Source organism: Balaenoptera borealis (genome assembly GCF_965194805.1).
Source record: "Balaenoptera borealis genome assembly, chromosome: 11".
In the NCBI taxonomy this organism is placed as follows: Eukaryota; Metazoa; Chordata; class Mammalia; order Artiodactyla; family Balaenopteridae; genus Balaenoptera; species Balaenoptera borealis.
Genome location: NC_138868.1, coordinates 98,203,569 through 98,226,915, shown reverse-complemented (window position 1 = coordinate 98,226,915; position 23,347 = coordinate 98,203,569). Strand labels below are relative to the sequence as shown.

At 42.4% G+C, this 23,347-nt stretch overlaps 1 protein-coding gene across 2 annotated transcripts; it reads left to right on the top strand.

Annotated features, from left to right (window-relative positions):
- Nucleotides 1-281: 281 nt before the first annotated feature.
- IFT46 (intraflagellar transport 46) lies at nucleotides 282-17,465 on the top strand. Of its 2 annotated transcripts, XM_082342162.1 has the most exons (12): nucleotides 282-452; nucleotides 1,197-1,293; nucleotides 5,106-5,185; nucleotides 7,709-7,848; nucleotides 9,721-9,795; nucleotides 9,952-10,045; nucleotides 10,807-10,935; nucleotides 12,364-12,485; nucleotides 12,850-12,916; nucleotides 16,180-16,240; nucleotides 16,529-16,614; nucleotides 16,974-17,465. In XM_082342162.1, the coding sequence occupies exons 3-12, from the start codon at nucleotides 5,141-5,143 to the stop codon at nucleotides 17,067-17,069; spliced, it is 915 nt and encodes a 304-aa protein (XP_082198288.1). In that variant the 5' UTR covers nucleotides 282-452; nucleotides 1,197-1,293; nucleotides 5,106-5,140; the 3' UTR covers nucleotides 17,070-17,465. The 2 variants fall into 2 exon arrangements, with proteins under 2 accessions (XP_082198288.1, XP_082198289.1); XM_082342163.1 differs by lacking the exon at nucleotides 5,106-5,185.
- Nucleotides 17,466-23,347: the final 5,882 nt, after the last annotated feature.

The following is a 23,347-nucleotide window of genomic DNA, read 5'->3' as shown; positions in this document are numbered from 1 at the left end:
TGACTTAGTAGGAATTACATACCTAGTGCTCCTTGTCCTGGGGGAGACAGGCACACCATATTTCCCGATTGGAAGGCTAACTCTATGCGAACCGAAATTCATCCGTCGGCTTTGCCGCCCCCGGCCGCTAGATGCCGCCACAGACAAATTTATTGAAACCCTAGACAAACAGGATCCGAGCCCCTCTAGATCCTCCCTGGATCCTTCAATGCTGGAAGAGACTTAACGCGCGAGTGGAGAAGGTCTCACGAGAGTGAAAGAAAGTCTCGCGATTTTTTCTTTCTTTTTCTTTCTTTTTTTTTGCTTAGCGACTGACAACAGGCCGGTTGCTCCGAGTAGAAGCCTTTGGTCTTCTTCCAAGTAGAAGTGGCCTGGCCTGAGATTGAAGTGAGACCCTAGCCCTAGGCTGGGGTTCTTTCCACATAGAGGAGACGGATTCAGAGGGGCTACAGGTAATTCGTACTTACCCTAGCAGAAAGAGAACTCTCTTTCTCCCTCTGTAGAGGAATAGAAAGGACTCCCCTTCCCTCTCCCCATCTCCCCTCCACCTCTTCCCATCTTCTTGACAACTGTTCTTTCCCCCCTTCCTTCACGCCATCACCAACCATCCTGCTTCCTTTACTCCCCAAGAAACTTAAGTGGGATCCGATATACAAGACGGGGGTGGTGTGGTGGGGGTGAAGGTGATGCTTTCGGGATTATTGGGTGGGACCAAGAGACTGGAGTTTACCCTCTCTTCGGGGAACGCCCCTCCCTCCCTGGTAACCCCAGAGACAGAACTCTTTCTAGAGCCTCTACAGCCTCCCCTGAGAAACTCCGGCCGCCTTGCGACACTGATCGAACCGGAGGAGACAGCCATTATCTACAGACGAATACTGTTTTGCCCTTGCGCGGGTATCTTACAGCTTTGGGGAGCTGCTGCAGAAGTTGGCTGTCGTTTCTCTCCACGATTCCCTCGTTCCTCAGCCAGCCTGCCAGCAGTTCCTAAATACGGGCTGCAGCAGAATGACTTAACTGCTTGACCTGGGGCCAAGAAGCCTTAAGGAAAGTTTGAATTGGGGGGGGCGTGAAGGTTTCAGGTAAAACTGGTGTCTTGGGTAAGGAAGAGGAACCAATGCTGGTTTGGAATCCACCTCCCCACAGAGTGCTTAATGTCCCGTGATAGGAGCTCTGTAATCATATTTCCTTTTGCTTAGACCAAGATCGTTGAAAACCAGACATATGATGAGCGTCTAGAGATTAACGACTCTGAAGAGGTTTCGAGTATTTATGCTCCAACCACAAGACACAAAGGTAAGAGAGGCATGAAGAGGAAAGAAGAGAAATGTTTTTTTTTGTTTTTCTCTTTGTTTTGTTTGTTTTGCATTTGTAAGTCAGCGGTTATTAAAAACAAACCAAAATTTGTAAAAAAAAAAATGTCATCTCCAAATAAACCATGAGAATCAAAACTGTTGATCTCGCGTGAATGACATGTAGCTTAGAACTTAGCCGTACTTTCTTAGAAACAGAAACAAAACAATTGTCTATTACCACATGGAGAATACGTTTGACCCTGGTAGGTACCGCCTTGAGGGTTGCAGGATGGATTCATGATTGTCCCCAAGAATTTTCTATTTTCTGTTAGCAGATATTGGCTTTCAGAGTCAAGTTACTTGCCATTGCTTCTGTTTTCCAACTAGTTAAGGGGGGAGAAAACACAGCCACCCAGATTGCAGGATCTTCCATCAACCTAACCAGTGTTCCCCATCGCCATTTGCTTCATGATACTGTTCTGCCCACAGTCTGCCGGGGGTTCATGTTTGTTTGTTTAATTTATCAAAACTCTTTTGCTCAGTTCTGAAGATGCTTCAGTTACCTATCCTTAACCTGCAATTCCAATTGAAACCTCAACAGAATATTTTTAGAGGACTTGACACCATCATTTGTTCAACAGACATTTTTTGAATGCCTATTATCTGTCAGCCTTATGCTTGGCACTAGGTATACAGTTTTTTGTTTGTTTCTTTGTTTTGGCCGTGCCGCGTGGCTTGTGGGATTTGAGTTTCCCGACCAGGGAAAGAACCCAAGTCTTCGGCAGGGAGAGCTCAGAATCTTAACCACTGGACCGCCAGGGAATTCCCAGGTATACGGTATTAAAAGAGACATTGACCCTGCCATCCTGATGCCTGTAATTATGGGAGACAGATGCCAAATGAATAAAGAAACACAATTACAAATGTGTTAAGCGCATTGATGGAAGCAAAGAGTTTGATGTTATGGAGAATGTTGGTGAGGAGTGGGATCTACTTTTGATGGAGGGGTCAGGGAAGACCTAAGGAGGTGATGGTTGAAACTGAAAGGTGAGAAAGATTTAGACACAGGAAAAGTAGGCCAGGAAGAGGGAGCAGCTAGTGAAATGTGAAAAGGCCCTGAGGCCAGAAAGAACTTGGGTTAGTTTGAGGACTTGAAAGAGACCAGCATATGGTAGGAGAGAGTAACCTCAGAGGTAGTCAGGAGGTATAACAAGCAGGGCTTTAGAGGCCATACTGCTGTTATGCATGGCATGGATTGAAAGGTGCAAAGGTGAAAGCAAGGAGCCAGTTAGAAGGACTGTCACCATGGCTGAGTTGAGGTGATAGTGGCTTGGATGTGGGGAGGAAGTTGAGAATAGAGAGAATTGGCAAATGCTAGAGGTATTGTTGTAGTAGAATCACTAAGACTTGCTGATGGATTGGATTTAGCTCTTGAGTTAGGAATCAAGGATGACATCCAGGGTTGTTTGTTTATTGTGGTAAACTTGCCTAATATAAAATTTACCATTTTAACCATTTCGAAGTGTACAATTCAGTAGCATTAAGTACATTCGTGTTGTTGCGTAAGTATCTCTACTCTCTATTTCCAGAACTTTTTCATCATCCTGAACAGAGTTATTGTTAAACAATAACTCTCCATTCCCCTCCCCTCCCCCCCCCCCAGCTGCTGGTAACCTCTATTCTACCTTGCCTCTATGAATTTACCTATTGTAGGTACTGCATAAGCAGAATTATACAGTGTTTGTCCTTTCCTATCTGGCTTATTTCACGTAGCTTAATGTTTTCAAGGTTCATTCATGCTGTAGCATGTGTTAGAATTTCCTTCCTTTTTATGGCTGAATAATATTCCATTGTTTGTATAACCACATTTTGTTTATCCATTTGTCTGTCGATGGACACTTGGGTGGTTTCCACCTTTTGGCAATTGTGAATATGCTGCTTTGAACATTGGTGTACAAGTATCTGTTTGAGTCCCTGCTTTCAGTCTTTCAGTGTATGGAAAGACACCCAGACACACCTAGACACCCAGGTGTTTGTTTTTTTTTAACCAGGTCATTGACCTACTTATTTTTTTGTTTTTAATTTTTACTTAATTTTTAATTTTTTAATGCCTGTCATACATATTTATTTATTTATTGAAGCATAGTTGATTTACAATGTTGTGTTACTTTCAGATGTATAGCACAGTAATTTGGTTTTTATTATTTATTTATTTATTTATTTATTTATATATTCTTTTTCAGATTCTTTTCCCTTATAGGTTATTAGAAAATACTGAGTATAGTTCCCTGTGCTATATAGTAGGTCCTTGTTGGTTATCTGACACCCAGGTTTTTTGTTTTTGTTTTTTAATGTTTATTTATTTATTTGTTTGTTTGTTTTGGCTGCGCTGGGTCTTAGTTGCAGCATGCGAACTTTTAGCTGCTGCATTCAGGCTTCTTAGTTGCAGCATGCGGGATCTAGTTCCCTGACCGGGCATTGAACTGGGGCCCTGTGTACTGGGAGCTCGGAGTCTTACCCACTGGACCACCAGGGGAGTCCCCTGACACCCAGGTTTTTGACTTGAGCACATTTATAATCTTGCCACCTGTGGACATTATAATTTGTTTTCAGTTTAGGCAATTTAAAAGGCAGAAAAATGGTGTTTAGTGGGCATTCATTTGACTTAGAAATCATTGAACATGTTTTCATGCCAGTTAATAATATCTTACATCTGGTTATGCTTTTAATTGTTCAGAATATTGTATTGCTTTTATCTTATAGACACTGATTGAGATTCATATTTGTGACTACTATTTGCCAGGAACTAGGTCATTTCCTTCCACATAAAATTCTTTGCAGTTGATCCTTACAACAATCCTGACAGAAATATTACTGACCCCATTTAGAAGTGGGAATACTGAGACTCAGAGAGGTTAAGTCATTCTGTCCACCTGATAGAGTTGTCCTATAAACCCAGTCTTCTGACTATAAAAATCCAGCACTCCTTTTTTTTTTTTTAATTAATTATTTATTTATTTATTATTTATGGCTGGGTTGGGTCTTCATTTCTGTGCGAGGGCTTTCTCTAGTTGCGGCAAATGGGGACCACTCTTCATTGCGGTGCGCGGGCCTCTCACTATCGCGGCCTCTCTTGTTGCAGAGCACAGGCTCCGGACGCGCAGGCTCAGTAATTGTGGCTCACGGGCTTAGTTGCTCCGCGGCATGTGGGATCTTCCCAGACCAGGGCTCGAACCCGTGTCCCCTGCATTGGCAGGCAGATTCTCAACCACTGCGCCACCAGGGAAGCCCCCAGCACTCCTTTTGCTTTACTAATTACTAACCTCATTTCACCAATATGTAAACTAAGGGCAGATTTTATGCTATTTATGTAATGTCAGATAATCAGTATAATGTCTAACCTAATGCCTTAAGCATAGTAATACTTAGTAAGTATATCTCGAATTGAATTGACAGAGCCATGACTAGAATTCAGTTTCCTGTCTTTCAGCTAGATATTCTTATAAACCCTGTTCCATAAAATGGTTAGAGCATAAAATATAAATGAAAAATATCTGTCTTTGAAAATCATTTTAACAATAACCTAGGGACTTCCCCGGTGGCACAGTGGTTAAGACTCCACGCTCCCAATGCAGGGGGCCTGGGTTCGATCCCTGGTCGGGGAACTAGATCCCACATGCATGTCGCCACTAAGAGTTTGCATGCCACAACTAAGGAGCCCACCTGCCACAACTAAGACCCTGCGCAACCAAATAAATATTTTTAAAAAACACCCAAAATACAATAACCTAAAGGGAAAACTTTTCTTCCAAGGACTTCGTCGTTCCACCCGTCTTCCTAACAAGACTATGGCTGACAACAGCAGTGAGGAGTACGAAGAGGAAAACAACAAGGTGCAATATAACCCACCGCTTCTTGTGAAACTTCTGCTTTGAATTTTTAGTAGTTAGTTTGAAATGACACTAGTTCAGTAGCAAACATTTCTTAAATACTCACCTCCAGTGATTGGGTTCCTTTGAGCTCATGGAGGACAGTCAAGAGCCAAGAGCATTAAGATTTTGACTCTCCTTCAGGAATAAAGCTTACTGTTATAGCTGATGTTCTGGTGAGAAGTTTCATATAACACAGGCCAGGGTTTCACAAAATTTTCTGGTCATAATAATCAACTGGGGTACTTATTTAAAAAAAACAACAGATAGGAATTCCCTGGTGGTCCAGTGGTTAGAACTCTGTGCTTCCACTGCAGGGGGCATGGGTTCGATCCCCTGGTCGGGGAACTAAGATCTCACATGCCGCGTGGCACGGCCAATAAATAAATAAGTAAATAAATAAAAATTTTCTTAAATTTAGAAAAACAGATTTCCAGTCCCCACCTAGAACTGCCTAATCAGAATCTTGAAGGTAAAAGCCTGCAAATGTATATTTTGAGCAAGCACTCCAAGTAATTCTTATGATAAAGAAAGTTTGGAATGATTGATCCTGGCATTGGTTCACTGTCAACAGTTGTGATACTGCTAGTATTTTGTGAAAGAGACTTTAGTTTTGAAGTCTTAAGGCCCAGATGTCACTTTGGTGTTATTCTGTGAACCAAGAGAATCACCGTTTCTGAAAGCGAGATGAGAAGACGCCTACAGCTCTAGCCAGATAGGGCCTTAAATTTGCACATGTGGGCGAACAGCCCCTGTGTTTAGGCTTAGCACATGGTCCAATGGTTATGTTTTAATCGTCCTCCAAGAACAGGCGTTTTGAAAACTCAGGTGAAGGAGAATATTTGAAGTAATGCAGAAAGCTGTAGCAACAGAGACGGATTTCATAGAAAGTCTAAAAGGTAATGTTTTAAGATAGCCCCACTTTGTGACTAGTGTGCTGTTTGACATCTTACCTACAAAGTAATTTTTTGGCATCTTGTCTGTGGTATATAAAGTCTTCTCCCATAGGTCAGAGATTTTGCAAAGCACTACTTTGAAGAAGCAGACAAAAGAAAAGTGAACAATTTTCCTAAATTGACCTCCTAATTTTGTATATTCACCCTAAATTTTTCTAGTTTTCATCATGATGTAGTCAATATTCAAGGCTCATTTATCTTTCCAATTTAATATGCACCCAGAATCAGCAGATAGGATCCACTTTTGAATAATCTTTGAGCTGACGATATTCTTAAAAATCTCCCCTTGCCAGACTGCTTCCCATGTGACCAAGAATAATTTGGGCAGATTTTGAATTAGGAAAGAACACTGTGGGAGATATTTACCAGTTGTATACCAATAAGGCATATTCTGCAACTGTGTCATCAGTCTCACATGTTACAGATTAGTTAAAATATATTTTTATCTATGTATAATAAATCTGTGTTATGCTTAGAGGAGAATGTAACCCAAAGAAGTTTTTGATGTCCTGTAATGTGTCACAGTTTTAAATGTCAGTAGCTGCTTTAATGTAAAAGAAACGTTAAATAATTTAAAAAACTAGAACCAATCATCTCTTAACCTCAGTGTAAGCCATATGGCATATGGAAACCAAGCTTGAAAAACCTACTTTTAAAGGGGGCCAATTGGCCACCCTTTAGGTCCTAAGTGAGGGCATGCCACAGGCTCCAGGCCCTAGAGTCAAAGACATGGACCCTGTCCCAACTGCCCCGGCAAGCCCAAGCACCACCTCACCCCTTCTCGTTGGCTTGAGGGTGGGGTGGTACATCTAGAACCAGAAGCCCAGAAAGGTAGGTCGTAATGCCAAGGACAGAAGAGTCTCTTATCTTGAGATATAATGTACAGTCATTGCATTTAGCTTACGGGGGAAGGGAGGGGAACCATGCATCGGTCAGATACCCATTGAATGGAAAGGGAAAACCCACAGCCTCCGGAACTGCTGGTCAGAATCCAGGCACGGGGTTGATTATGAACTTTCTTCTTTTGATAGTTACAAGCAGCTTACCCTGGGCAGTCTTGCAAATTAAATACTATTATTTCCTCCCTGTGATCTTTGTGAGTATTAAGATTCCCTAAAGTGTGTCTTCCCTACTTCATCTTCCCCTGTTTCTTCCCAAAATAACTCTTATATTTAGAGTTGCTTTCTTCTTCAGAAGTCCCTCAGTTTTAGAGTTGAAGCTGACTGGATAAAGTTTATGCAGAGTTCTCAGAATCTCCTAAGTAATAGGTAAAAGAGATATGTATTGGATAAAATTTATACCCAAGCCTCGAGCAGAGGAAGAGACCATGGTTATAGAAAGTGGGGACTCAGTTAGTAGCTAAGGAGGAGCAGAAGAAGGTTCTCGAGGCCCTTCTGGGGAGTGCTTCCTTCTCTTTCCAGTGAATTGGTGTCAGGCGGGAGGGTTCTGGTTAGAGCACTAGGAGAGAACTGGGTAAAGGAACAGTAAATTTCTCCTTACCTGGACCTTTCTATCTCCTGCCCTATCTCAGGAGAAAAAGAAGACCTCGCAGCTCACGCCTCAGCGGGGCTTTAGTGAAAACGATGATGATGACGACGATGATGACTCATCTGAAACTGATTCTGATGATGACGATGATGATGACGAAGAGCACGGGGCCCCTCTGGAAGGGTGAGGAAAGCCCCCTTGCCAAGGAGGAAAACGCCTCCTTCAAAACACTGGACAGGAGGACGTCAGTGAGAAGTGAAATTCCAGCAGCTCTTTTGATCTCCTCTATTTAGGATTAGCAGATGCTCAGAAACCCAGTGTAATGAGTTTTCCTTCTTTTTTGGCTCTACTGCCCGAATCCTGTGATGTCACTTGCACTATCGGAAACACCTGTGGGCTCAGGGATTTTACGAGGATTTGCTGAGTCAGTTTAACTGATGGTCTCTGACTTCAAGGAGTTCACATTCTAGGGAAGAGAAGATAAATTTATACACATACCAAAGCATTTCTGTTTAGCAAGGAAAACATACATGCACAGGAACATTTCTATTTTAGGCTCAGACCCTTTTAGGACGGGTAGAGAATAGGTGCATCCAGAACCCTGTATTGAGGCAAAATGTTCCTGCATGATGCTTCAGTAAAAATTCTCCTCACCATGTTCCAGCTCTGGTGCTAGATTAATCATGACCCACCCCTGCAGGTTTTAATCAAAGTAGATTCTAAAGCCCATTCACTTAAAATACAATTACTGGTGTAGCCAATCAGTAGAATTCTTTCTAGCCATTAAAAAGTATGAGGCAGCACTCTATGCACTGTAAAGAACAATCTCCAAGGGACATTGTTACATTTTAAAAAGGTATAGAAGTCTTTATGCTGTGCTACCATGTGTATAAAACAAATATTACATAAGCTATCTCTAGGCTACCCTAGGAACTAATAATACTGATTACTCTTGGGAGGGGAACTTGGTGGCAAGGGAACAGGGGTGGAAGGGGACATAACTTTCCACTGTATACATTTTGTACCTTTTATTTCCTATCATGTGCATGCATACTTTATTCAATGAAGTAGTTTAATAAAAATAAAAAGTTACCTTTAAATTATCCACCTGAAGGTAGACACTAAGTAAATTAGGCAAATGTTTAATACCAGACTGACTTTTCATGCTTCCCAGTTTACTTCATGATTCTGCTTCCATAAATTATAATCTGGGGAAATATAAACTATTTAGTATTTTTGTTAAGCACCTCTTCCCAGAAGAACCTTAAATAACTCTCCTAGTCACTTATATACTTTGTCAATTCATTACATTTTACTTAATTATAGTCATTAATATGTACTCTACTACCTTTTTACTGTATACATTTCATGTATTAATACAAGTATTTTTTAATAACTGCAATATTCATCTTGACATATCTAACCATCTCTCAAGTGTTGGACATGTTGTTTCTAATTTTTTACTTAAAACACTGAAAAACATCTTTGTAAAAATTGCTTTTTTTCTTGGCGTAAACCGTTTTCATGTCAGAAATTAAGATCTCATTCCATCTTTTCTCTTCATCCCCTTCATTCAGACAAAAAAGGGAAAACAATTTCTGCTACATTCCAAAATTTTTTAAAATTTTTTAAAATTTTTAAAATTTTGTTTTAAAATTATTTAATTTAATTTAATTTTATTTTATTTATTTAATTTTATTTAATTTTATTAAATTATTATTTAATTTTTGTTTTTAAATTATTATTTAATTTTAATTTTTAAAATTTTGTTTTAAAATTATTATTTAAAATTTTTTAAAATTTTTAAAATTTTTTAAAATTATGTTTTGGATTTTCTGTAGCTCTGTTCTTCTTCATTGTCAGAGATAGCTGAGAGCTAATTATAAGCATTTTTAAAGTTACCTTGCAAGCTGCTCAGAAAAGGCAGATGTGGGTGGAGCAGAAACTAGGTTCAGAGTCATATGCCCTGTGGCCAGAGTAACACCCGGCCTGAACCAGGGCTCAGCAACCCCTGCTCTTCTCTGGCTACCTTGAACCACATTTTCCTTTCCCCAGGGCCTATGATCCTGCAGATTATGAGCATTTGCCAGTTTCTCCTGAGATTAAGGAACTCTTCCAGTACATCAGTAGGTGAGTACCAGACCCTCCCACCATAACCCCCAGCCCTGCCTTGCCCTTTCCTTCCTCTAGTCTGAAACATGGTCATTCCCCTTAGGTGTTTTTCAGCCTGAATAATAAAATAAGTTTCTCTGACAGTCTCCACCTTCCCGTGGCAATATCTCCTAGGTATACACCTCAGTTGATTGACCTGGACCACAAACTGAAACCTTTCATTCCTGATTTTATCCCAGCTGTCGGGGATATTGATGCATTCTTAAAGGTACAGTCAGAACATCCTAAAACTGACTCCTTAGGTGTTTCTTCTGACCCCTCTATCACTCTAACAGTTCCACTAATTTCCCTGACTAGCAATAGCTACCTTAATATATATTCTTCATTTCACTGGAGTTCTTAACTTGCTCTCAACTCCATACTCATTGCTATTAGGTAATAATTATCTCATTAGGTGTTAAAAATTTGTCATATATCTGCCTCCTAATTATCCATGACTTCAGCTTTATATTTAAGGTCCTATAGATCATGTATTTTTTTCTAGGTAGTATTTTAGTACAGCATGATATACAGGCATGCTTTTTTTTTTTAAACATTTTGTCTTCTTTATTTATTTATTTATTTATTTATTTTTGGCTGCCTTGGGTCTTCATTGCTGCACGTGGGCTTTCTCTAGTTGCGGCGAGCGGAGGCTACTATTCGTTGTGGTGCGCGGGCTTCTCATTGCGGTGGCTTCTCTTGTTGCGGAGCACGGGCTCTAGGCGCTCGGGCCTCAGTAGTTGTGGCGCACAGGCTTAGTTGCTCTGTGGCATGTGGGATCTTCCCAGACCAGGGATCAAACCCGTGTCCCCTGCATTGGCAGGCAGATTCTTAACCACTGCGCCACCAGGGAAGTCCCAGGCATGCTTTTTAATACTAGAAATAATGATGAACCAGAAGAGTTCTTCCTCTTCAGCTTATTGGAAGCAAGTGTACCTTTTTATATCCCTCCCATGTTTTTTTTCTCTTTCTTACCTTTCTCCTAACCAGGTTCCACGTCCTGATGGAAAGCCTGACAGCCTTGGCCTACTGGTACTGGATGAGCCTTCTACAAAGCAGTCGGACCCTACAGTGCTCTCACTTTGGTTAACAGAGAATTCCAAACAACACAACGTCACAGTAAGATACTAGCCTAGCACAGGCCCCAGCTCCAGGGGGCCGAGAGTAGAAGCCTTGCTAGTATTTGAACAGTTGACTTACCGCCTATTAAAAGGGATGGCTATGGTTTCAACCAGCCCTATTTTTTTCAATAACAGTTGTATTAAGATATAATTTACCTACCATGAAATTCACCCTTTTAAATTGTACAATTCAGTGACTTTTAGTATATTCACAGAGCTGTACAACCATCACCACTATTTAAGAACATTTTCATTATTCCAAAAAGAAACCCCTTGGGAATTCCCTGGCGGTCCAGTGGTTAGGACTTAGCACTTTCACAGTGGTGGGCCCAGGGTTCAACCCCTGTTGGGGGAACTAAGATCCCACAAGCTGCAAGGTGGGGCCAAAAACCAAACCAAAACAAAAAGAAACCCCATACCCATTAGTAGTCACTCCTCTCCTCATTTATCCTGCTCTTAAACCCTGGTCACTACTTCATTCCCTTTTTTATGGCTGAATAATATTCCGTTGTATGGACATACCATATTTTGTCTATCCATTTACCAGTTGTTTCCATTTCTATTCTGCGTCTATGAACGTGTACAAGTTGTTGCATGCACATATACTGTTGTCTTGTGCATATAGGTAGGAGTGGGATTGCTGAGCCATACGGAAACTTTAATATTTTGAGGAACTGCTGAACTGTTTTCCAGAGTGGCTGAATCATTTTACAATCCCACCAGTGATGAATTAGAGTTCCAATTTCTCCACACCCTCGCCAACACTTGGTATTGTCCGTCTTTTTTATTCTAGCCATCCTAGTAGGTGTGAAATGGTATCTTATTGTGGTCATTCCTGTCCTATTGACCTGCCCCCTTCCCCTGGCTGCAGAAGATTTTATCAGGGTTTCCTATAATCTTCATTTGGCTGCTGGCAGGCTTCCCTTTTCAGCAGCTACCTTGAATACAAAATAGCAGCATATGATGAGCCACTCTGTAAAAACAAGAGTAAAAACATCCTTCAAGGGCTTCCCTGGTGGCGCAGTGGTTAAGAATCCGCCTGCCAATGCAGGGGACACGGGTTCAAGCCCTGGTCCAGGAAGATCCCAGATGCCGTGGAGCAACTAAGCCCGTGTGCCACAACTACTGAACCTGTGCTCTAGAGCACGTGAGCCACAACTGCTGAGCCCGTGTGCCACAACTACTAAAGCCCGCGCGCCTAGAGCCCATGCTCCGCAACAAGAGAAGCCACCGCAATGAGAAGCCTGTGCACTGCAACAAAAGAGTAGCCTCCACTCGCCGCAACTAGAGAAAGCCCACACACAGCAACAAAGACCCAACGCAGCCAAAAATAAATAAATAAATTTATTTTTTAAAAAATTCTAGAAAAACAAACAAAAAAACATCCTTCAATGCCATCAGCCAGGCTTTCCCCTTACTTTTCTAGCAACATATGAAAGTAAAGAGCCTGGAAGATGCAGAAAAGAATCCCAAAGCCATTGACACATGGATTGAGAGCATCTCTGAATTACACCGTTCCAAGCCCCCTGCAACTGTGCACTACACCAGGTAAGAAATAGTACATTCTTCACTGTAGTAACCCATGGTAACAGTCACCACCTATGAAGCCATTGCTCCTGAGAAGGGGGTCCCAAGGCTGGGGCATATCTGAGATATATCAACCTGAGGGTCTATGGATCCTGGCTGCTACTGGCTAAGAGTGCAGACATAAAGGTTATGATTTAGCTGGTATTATTACTTAGCCAGCTTCTCCAAACCCCGGGTCTTGGGTAAGTTTGTCCCACCCAGTCTATGTTCTCCTGAAATCCTAATGTGCCAGACTGAGAATCTCCCTTCAGTCTAGAATATCCTGATGCAGAGATTGCTGGTACCGGCCCATGTTTTCTATTCACGTTTACCTCTGTACTTGTAGGCCTATGCCCGATATTGACATGCTGATGCAGGAATGGTCTCCAGAGTTTGAAGAGCTTTTGGGAAAGGTGAGTGGAAGGTAGCAGGAGCTAAGAAAGTGTGGCATTCATTCTAGGGCCCAGTGTTTTCTCTCTTCTTGTATTACTATTATCATTAACTTTTAAATTAAAGTATAATACAAAATCAGAAACATACACATAAGTGTTGATTAACTTTCACCAACTGAACACCTTTGTGTAACCAACACATCAGATCAAAAAAACAGAACATCTCTGGCGTCCTGGAAGCCCCCTCGGGCTTCCACCTCCCAACGTAACTATTTTCCTGACTTCTAATAGCACAGATTAGGTTTGCCTGTTTTTTTGTTTTTTGTTTTTGTTTTTTGGCCCTGCCACATGGCTTGCAGGATCTCAGTTCCCCGACCAGGGACTGAACCTGGAATCAGTGAAAGCCCAGAATCCTAACCACTAGGCCACCAGGGAACTCCCTAGGTTTGCCAGTTTTGTATTTTATCTAAATATAATCATGTTCCTTTGTGTCTTATTTATTTGCTCATCTATATTGTTCATCCATATGGAGAATCATCCATATTGTTCACACATCATGGTTATATATTTGTTCTCACAACTGTATGGTATTCCATTGTTTGAATATATCCATTCTATGATAGCCATTTGGGTAGTTTGCAGTTTGGGGATATTACAAATTACTCTGTAATATTACTGTCCTATTACCATGAGTACATACCTTTTGATGAACATATGTACTTTTTGTATTATCACTTTAGACTCTACCTTTTCCACAGAGGTGTATATGCTATTCTAAGAAGCTGAAGTCCCATTCATAATGATCCTAAATTTTTTAAAAGTGCTCAGGAATATATTTAATAAGAAATTGTCAAGACTTTCTTGAAAACCAATTATAAAACTTCAGTGAAGGGCAGACACAAGCTCTGAGTGAATGAGGAGTCAAGCCATGTTCCTGGAGGGAGGGGTCAATGGCTCAGCACTGTCAGTCCTCCCCAGTTCACCGTGGAAATGGAAGGCCGTTTCAATTAGGATTTTAACTGCATTTTTTTAGAAATTGAAAATTCGGTAACAAAGTTTATCTGAGAGAATCAATTTTTAAGACTAATCATGAAAATTTTAGGGAAAAAATGAGGATTTGCCTTGTCAGGCATTAGAAACACATTATAAAGCTGTAGTAAATAAAACTATAATGTACTGGTTAGGAACAGAAATAGATCAGCAGCACATAACAATCCAGAAACAAACCCATGTAAATGTAGAAATTTGTTGTATAAGAAAGATGGTTATTTTAAATGATTAGAGGGACTTCCCTGGCGGTCCAGTGGTTAAGATTCCGCACTTCCAATGCAGGGGGCGTGGGTTTGATCCCTGGTCAGGGAACTAAGATCCCACATGTTGCGTGGCCAAAAGAAAAAAAAAAAAACCTAGCTGGGAATTAAATGATTAGAGATAGGATGGGTTGTGATGAGATGACTGACCAGCCATTTGAGAAAAATTAAATAGATCTAAGCCTCAACCTTGAGCATACAGGAATTCCAAATGAATTAAACAGTTAAAACAAAAATAAAACTATACAGGACTTGCCTGGCGGTCCAATGGTTAAGACTCCACGCTCTCAATGCAGGGGACACCGGTTCGAGCCCTGATCGTGGAACTAAGATCCCGCGTGCCACGTGGCACGGCCAGGAAGAAAAAAAGTTACTTACGTATATATGTGACAACATTACTGTCCAAGCAAAAAGCTCTTACATATCAAGAAAAGAAAACTGAGCAAAGATGATAACAGGTCCTTCCTGGCCATGGTGTTTAAAATTGCTACACCACATTCCCCAAGCTCTTTCCCTGCTTTTTCTCCATGATACTTACCTTCTTACATATTGTATACCTTACTTATTTTTTTTTTTTAATTAATTTATTTATTTAGGCTGTGTTGGGTCTTCGTTTCTGTGCGAGGGCTTTCACTAGTTGCGGCAAGTGGGGGCCACTCTTCATCACGGTGCGCGGGCCTCTCATTATCGCGGCCTCTCTTGTTGCGGAGCACAGGCTCCAGACGCGCAGGCTCAGTAATTGTGGCTCACGGGCCCAGTCGCTCCGTGGCATGTGGGATCCTCCCAGACCAGGGCTCGAACCCGTGTCCCCTGCATTGGCAGGCAAATTCTCAACCACTGCGCCACCAGGGAAGCCCTACCTTACTTATTTTGTCTTTGGTTTCTCCCTACTAAAATATAAGCTCCATGAAGACAGAGTTTTTGGTACGTGTTTATTGAGTGTTGTAAAAGCAAAGAATTTGAAAACAGTCTGTTTTCTCACAGCATTTTAAAGCTATAGCTGAAGAAAAATGTCTAATTAGGGAATTGAATAGATAGATTGTAGTACATCCATTCAGTGAAATACACAATGGAAGATCATTTGGCCTTATTTTGCTCTGATACAGAGAAATACCAATGACATGTTGTTACGTGGAAAAAGGAAATTGCAGAACCATCTACTCTGATTTTTGTAAAAAGAGAACAAACAATTTATAAGAAGCCAGTGGTTTTTAAACTTACAATATGAGTTTAGATCTGGAGCCTGCTGAGATGTCATGTCATTTTTTTCTGTTCCTGTGGTGTCCAAGGACCATTAGGCCTTCTAACACCAAGTAACTATAAATACTTGGCCATAACTTGGGTCCAGTTTCTTCTTCACAAATACACACAGGAAGACTGCATGGCAGTATATTTTACTTATAAAATATTTTGGTCCTGTTACATCATCTGCTACTTTGGTAGTTAATGAGTATAACCAATTCCACTTTACTGATCGGGGGAAGAGAAAAGGCACGTTGTATTATTTGCTAGGGCTGCCATAACAAAGTGCCACAGACTGGGTGGCTTAAGCAACAGAAATTTATTTTTTCACACTCTGGAAGCTAGAAGTTGGAGATCAAATTGTCAGCAGAGTTGATTTCTTTTAGACCCTTTCTCCTTGGCTGTCTCCTCCCTGTGTCTTCACATGGTCTTCCCTCTGTATGTGTCTAGGTCCTAATTTCCTCTTCTTATAAGGATTCCAGTCATACTGGATTAGGGTTCACCCTAATGACCTCATTTTAACTTCTCTTTTTTACGACCATATCTGCAAATATAGTCACATGATCTGAGGCTCTTAGAGGTTAGGACTTAAACATATGAATTTTGGGAGAACACAATTCAGCCCATGTCACCCCTTATGCTCGGAGCTCTTTTCCTTCAGAGAGAGTGAGTGATGCTAGGACCACTGAAATTTCAGCCTTTTGACTCGGGTCTATCCCGTGCCCCTCCTAGGTGAGCCTGCCCACAGCAGAGATTGATTGCAGCCTGGCAGAGTACATAGACATGATCTGTGGTAAGCCCTTCCATCCCTTCCTTGACCCCATCTCTGGATAAATTAATTCATTGTGGGCTGTTGAAAAGGCTGGTTTACTCTGAGTTACAGCCTTTACTTTAAGCCCGTTGTGCTATTTGGCAGCACGCGAGGGTGGTATTTGGGTTTATGTGACTACCTGCTGGGTATTTAACCCGCAGAGTTATAGTAACACATCCCATCTGGGAGGGGACTGGCCATCCTCAACAGAAATGCCCCATAGCTTCCGGATTTTTGTTTATTTCTGCTCACGGGAGTTCTCGATTTCAGCCATCCTAGACATCCCCATCTACAAGAGTCGGATTCAGTCCCTCCATCTGCTCTTTTCCCTCTACTCGGAATTCAAGAACTCACAGGTGAGACCAGCATTGGAGGTTGACTTAAGCTGTAGTGAGGATTGCTGCTGTCGCCACTATTTTGGGTCTGCTGTGACTCTGTCGTGTGACAATGGAGGATGTCTCTGCCTGGAGTTACCATCGCCCTTCCGCATCACGAAGGGAACTGCAAAGCAGGCAGGGGTGGGGCTTGTAAAGGAAGGGGAAGTAGGAGCAATGTGGGCCTTAGACAAGGCTAGGTAAGGATCTACAGTGGACAGTCATTCTTACAGGAGAACCAAGTGGCCTAATGAATGGAAGCAGGAAGCAAGGTTAGTTCTTGCTAAAATGTAGTAACTAGTATGTCCCCAATCCTTCACGTTCCCTCTCTCTCCTCACAGCATTTTAAAGCTCTAGCTGAAGGCAAGAAAGCATTCACCCCTCCATCCAACTCCACCTCCCAAGCAGGAGACGCAGAGACATTAACCTTCAGCTGAGACACCTCCCACGTCACTGTTTCAAGGCTGAGCTGGCTTCTCTGCCCCATCTGAGAAGGAGGGATCATTGTCAGCCACTTGGCGGCCTTGCCTGCCTCACAGCTTGATTCAGAGACAGCGCACGTCTTACTGCCCTCTCTGCCAGAAAGCACTGCCCATGGTCGTTAAATGGCTAATGCCTGTGTCAGAGTTCCTTCCCATGGAAATTAATTATGCATCTACACCACTGTGGGGATGTGAGTTAGAAGCACTGGAATTCCTGGGATCCCAGGATGCTCAGGTTGGGAGGAAGGCTTAACAGATGTTCTTTTGAGATAACAATAGAATTATTTTCTTTCATTCTTAAAGTTAGTTGGCAAAGATTTTACAAATAAAATGCTCTTATCTTTCAGGTTATCCTGCTGTCCTTTAATATGAAAGAGAGAAGGCAGACTGAGCAAAGGCAGAGATAAGGAACTTGGCCTAGGAATAGGCATTGAGTGAATAGCAGTTTAAGCAAGTCAACTTTGTGAAATAAAATCAAACCCCAGTCCTCCAAGGTTGGCAATAGAGGGGAAACTTTTTTCTCCCAGAACTTATTTTTTCTGGGGGTCTCCCACCAGGTAGCACTACCTGCCTTACAGGCTACCTGCCTGTCTAGCTCCAGACCTGTCTGGTTGTGGACTCAGGGAGCCTAGCTATTGCAGTCACCCAGGTGAGAGATGATGGTGTCTTGGACTGGGTGGTAGTGGTGGAGATGGACAGATTCAGGAAATATTTTGGAGGTTGTATCAGCTAAGCTCCAGTCAGGAAGTCAGAAACCATACTAGTTATTTCTAACAAAGGATGTTAAGTATGGGCAGTTGGTTACAAAAGTGTTGGAAGGGCTGAAGAAACAAAAGAGAGAATGGAGAGTGCTGAAGGAACAAGAGGTTAAAGGGGAGTGTCCACTGCAGGGGCTGGAAACAGAAGAGCTGTCGCAGGTCCGAGACCCTCACCCCTACTACAGCCACCCTGGGCAAGGGCTGCTGCCTCCTCTCTCCCACCCTCTCCTAGCTTGCTGGTGCCTCCCACTGGCAGAAATTAACAGCTGGCAAGGGAATCTGGAAAATCGAGCAGCATAAAGTTTAGAAGGGAAGGTGTGGGGTACGAGGCAACAGATAAACAACCAGGAGATGTGGAACCAACAGAACTTAGTGATAGAATGTGGGGGAGGGAAGAGAAGAAAGGGCGACTCCCAGGTTTTCTGGCTTGAGCAGCTGGGCGGGTAATGGAGCCAAGTACTGATACACGGGGCAAGAACTGATTGGAGGGGAAAATTACAGTAAGATGCTACAGCCTAATACGTACCCGAGAAACACGTGACAGGAGGGGCATCGTTTCCTGCAGACCCTTAAGCCAACTCTGATGTTCATCTCATGCTTGAACTTGAGCAGGAACATCTGAGCTCAGGCCTCACTTTGACACCATGTTGGGACCAGGTGCTCTGCTCTCAGACAGATGTCGTTAATGCTCACATTTCACTCAAGGAAAAAGAGGCAAAAACGTGATGGGAACTCAGATTCTCCATCAGGTTTTCAGGGAACAATCAGACTGCCTTCTTTGGCTAGAACTGAGACTCAGCACTAGTAAGTATAGTCAACTCTCGTTATTCACAGTAGCTTGTTCTATCAAGTCACCGCAGACACTGAATTAGCAAATACTGAACCACTGCTCCTGGGGGAAATAGAAGGTAAGGTTCCTGTGTGCCTCTGTCCTAACATTTTCGTCAACAACCATTGATTCATTGAACTCACAGCCACCAGCACTGTAAGTCATGCCGTAATGAAGCTCATCTAACGCACTCTCTCTGTAAGGCACATGACAGCCTTACTACACTTAGTAACTCTAGCCAGCACCTCAGCACTATGTGGGTGGGGGCCATTTAATTTATTTACTTTAAAATATTTATTGTACTTATTTATTTGGCTGTGCCGTGTCTTAGTTGTGGCACGGGGTATCTTTTTTTTTTTTCAGTTGTGTCATGTGGGATCTAGTTCCCTGACCAGGGATCAAACCCAGGCCCCCTGCATCGGGAGCATGGAGTCTTAGCCACTGGACCATCAGGGAAGTCCCGGGGGGGCCATTTTAAACACTGAAACCACTACCAACAAGCAAAAAATGAGGCATTAGGTAGACCTTGGATAGGGCACTCATTTAGAGTGTGAGAGCCGAAACCAGGAGGCAGGACGTCGCCTTGTTCAGCCTCAGCTGGGAAGGTACGTGTCAGGCGACTCACATTTTTCACTGCTCTAAGCATGTTTGCAAACGATTGTAAAAACACTGCAAGTATCGATTTTAGGATTACAGATAAATTTTAGTAAGTGAATTCACAAATACAGAATCTGCAAATAATGAGGATCAGCTGTACTTCCTGCCTAAGTTACTGGCTGATGTGCAGGCCTGTTATGTTAGCCTGTCTCCCTACCCTAGCACATCCACTGAGCTCTCCAGGGAGCACCTTCGGACACTGTTTCCATCGTGGGCTCCTCCTCCTCCACAATCTGAGGTTACTCTCTTTTGGCTACTTGATGTGTGGCCCTAGAAAAATAAGTTAACTTCTATGCCTCAGTTACTCTAGCTATGAAACAGTTATAATAAACACTAACTTAACTCTTAGGCTTGTCCTATGGGTGAAAATATGTGAAAAGATGATTAAATGCCACAAAATGTAAGATCTAATAATTATGTTACTAAGTATAAATTTTTCACTTAGCCTTTTAGACTTTCCTTTTGGCTCTTCTCTCCCTGCCCCGAGATTCTTATTTTTCTAATTCCCCAGCGAAAACCGCAAAACCAGCCTGCTTGCCATGCTCTACACATGATTCATGAGTTCCCTCTTCTAACTAAACCTTTATGCAGTCTATTTTCCTGGCTTGAAGTGTCCCTCCCCTCTGCTATCCCAGGCTCTCAACATTTCTAAATAAACAAAAATTGAACACAAGTATTTACATTTGCATTCCCTCCTTTAACCTTCCTAAAATGACAGTATAGTAATTTTTTTTTAAAGGTATAAACCAGCAAGGACAGATAATAGGAAAGAAAATGACTGTAGACCAGAGACCAATACAATTTTGAAAGATGAACAAGTGGTAACAGATTTAGTGGGCAGGGGGAGGGGAAAAAACCTGATACTTGATTTCCAGTAGAGGAGAGGGACAGAGAAACCAATAAGAAGTAAGCCATTTGACACTGCAGAGTCCTGGAAAGGATCAGGAATCGAAAGTGTCAGATATTTCTGATGGCATGTGTGCAGGGAGGGGCTGCAGACAGGAGGACTGGCTGAAGGTTTGTAGAAAGATGGGCTCCCCAGAGCCTTCCCCGTCTGTGCTGCCCACCTCCTTACCCTGACAGAAGATGGTCCCCTTTAAACCAAGGAGCCTCTGGACATGAGAACACCAAGCAATTCTGAGGACAGGAATAAGGGGCCATATTTAAAATAAGAGGACAAAATAGAGGAATGAGCAATGAGACCCTCAGCCCTCTTCCGGCTTATCCCTCCAAAGCACAATATCGGAAGAGTCCTCCCTTGGGAAACTGATCAGCCAAAGAGAAAAGACCTAAAGATATTGACAGGGAGTCTTCAAGCATACAGACTTATTTGGTGCCCCCTACCTACCATCAGCTTCCATTCAGCTTGTGGGTATCTCATTCTTGTGCGTGTGTGTGTGTGTATGTGTGCGCAGGCATGCTTGCAACTCTCATTCTTAAATATGAATGTACAGTCACCAGGCATTTGAAGAAAGCCAGAAAAAGAGACAAAAACAGAACAAAGGATATCAGAGACGCAAAGCAGGCAAGATATGAAAAAAATTTTTTTACCTATAATATTCATAGAGCAGTAGTTCTCATGTTTGGTTGCATGTTAGAATCAACTGGAGATATTTATATATATATATATTTTAATATTTATTTGGCTGCACCGGGTCTTAGTTGCGGCATGTGGGATCTTTAGTTGCGGCATGCGAACTCTTAGTTGCGGCATGTGGGATCTAGTTCCCTGCCCAGGGATCGAACCCAGGCCCCCGGAATTGGGAGTGCAGAGTCTTAGCCACTGGACCACCAGGGAAGTCCCAACTGGAGATATTTTAAAGATAAGTTTCCTCTCCCAGACAACACACCAGACTAATAAAATCACAATCTCTGGAGGTAGGATACAAGAATCCATATTTTTTAAGTTCCTCAGATTATTTCAATATGCAGACAAATTTGAGAACCACTGTCAGAGATGAGAAGATTGCATATCCATGAAATATTGGGCTGGCCAAAAAGTTCATTCGGTTAGTGACTACATTGTTCAATAAAATTCTTGGTGAAAATGAAATATGTGTGGGACTTCCCTGGTGGCGCAGTGGTTAAGAGTCCGCCTGCCAATGCAGGGAACCTGGGTTCAAGCCCTGGGCCAGGAAGATCCCACATGCCACAGAGCAACAAAGCCCGTGCACCAGAACTACTGAGCCTGAGCTCTATAGCCTGTGAGCCACAACTACTGAGCCCATGTGCCACAACTACTGAAGCCCGCGTGCCTAGAGCCCATGCTCCGCAACAAGAGAAGCCACCACAATGAGAAGCCTGCACACCACAACGAAGAGTAGACCCCGCTCGCCGCAACTAGAGAAAGCCCACGCGCAGCAACGAAGACCCAATGCAGCCAAAAATAAATACATACATACATTTATTTTAAAATAAATAAATAAAAAATAAAGGTAGGGGCTTCCCTGGTGGCGCAGTGGTTGAGAATCTGCCTGCCAATGCAGGAGACACGGGTTCGAGCCCTGGTCTGGGAAGATCCCACATGCCACGGAGCAAATGGGCCCGTGAGCCACAATTACTGAGCCTGCGCGTCTGGAGCCTGTGCTCCGCAACAAGAGAGGCCGCGATAGTGAGAGGCCCGCGCACCGCGATGAAGAGTGGCCCCCGCTTGCCACAACTAGAGAAAGCCCTCGCACAGAAACGAAGATCCAACACAGCCATTAATAAATAAATAAAGCACACCTAGTATAGGGTAATTTAAAAAAAAAAATGATTTAAAAATGAAGGTAAATAACAAAGTATTTTCTCAGACCACAATGGAATGAAGTTAGAAAACAATAAGGAGAACTGAAAAATTTTGTGTAAATTAAACAATACTCTCTTAACCAATGGGGCAAAGAAGAAATCACAAGGGAAATTAGAAAATACTTAGAGAGAAATGAAAACAAAAACACAGCATTCCAAAACTTACGGGATACAGCAAAAGCAGTGCTCAGAGGCAATTTATAGCTGTAATTGCTTACATTAAAAAAGAAGGGGGCTTCCCTGGTGGCGCAGTGGTTGAGAATCTGCCTGCCAATGCAGGGGACACGGGTTCGAGCCCTGGTCTGGGAAGATCCCACATGCCGCGGAGCAACTAGGCCCGTGAGCCACAACTACTGAGCCTGCGCGTCTGGAGCCTGTGCTCCGCAACAAGAGAGCCCGCGCACCGCGATGAAGAGTGGCCCCCACTTGCCGCAACTAGAGAAAGCCCTCACATAGAAACGAAGACCCAACACAGCCAAAAATAAATAAATAAATATTAAAAAAAAAAAAAAAAAAAAAGAAGGAAGATCTCAAATAAGCAATCTGACTTTACAACCTAAGGAACTAGAAAAAGAAGAACAAACTAAACTCAAAGCTAGCGGAAGGGGGACTTCCCTGGCAGTCCAGTGGTTACGACTCCGCGCTTCCAATGCAGGGGGCGTGGGTTCGATCCCTGGTCAGGGAACTAAGATCCTACTTGCCACATGGCATAGCCAAAAAAAAGAGCTAGCAGAAGGAAGCAAATAATAAAGATTAGAGCAGAGATAAATGAAATAGAGAATAGAAAAACAATAGAGAAAATCAACAAAACCAAAAGTTGGTTCTTCAAAAAGATTAACAGAATTGAAAGGCCTTTAGCCAATTGTCTAAGAGAGACTCAAATAACTCCAGCCAGTGGGGACATTACTACCAATTCTACAGAAGAGAAAAGGAGCAGAGGGTACTATGAACAGTTGTATGCCAACAAACTGGATAGCCTAGATGAAATGGACAAATTCCTAGAAACACGAAACTTACCAATACTGAAAAACAAAATTTGTAAGACCTATAATTAGTAAGAAGATTGAGTCAGTAATCAAAATTTTTTTAAAAATCAAAGTAAAATACACAAAACATGCAATTTACCATTTTAACTATTTTTAAGTGTACAATCCAGGGGCATTAAGTACATTCATATTGTTGGGCAACCATCACCACTGTCC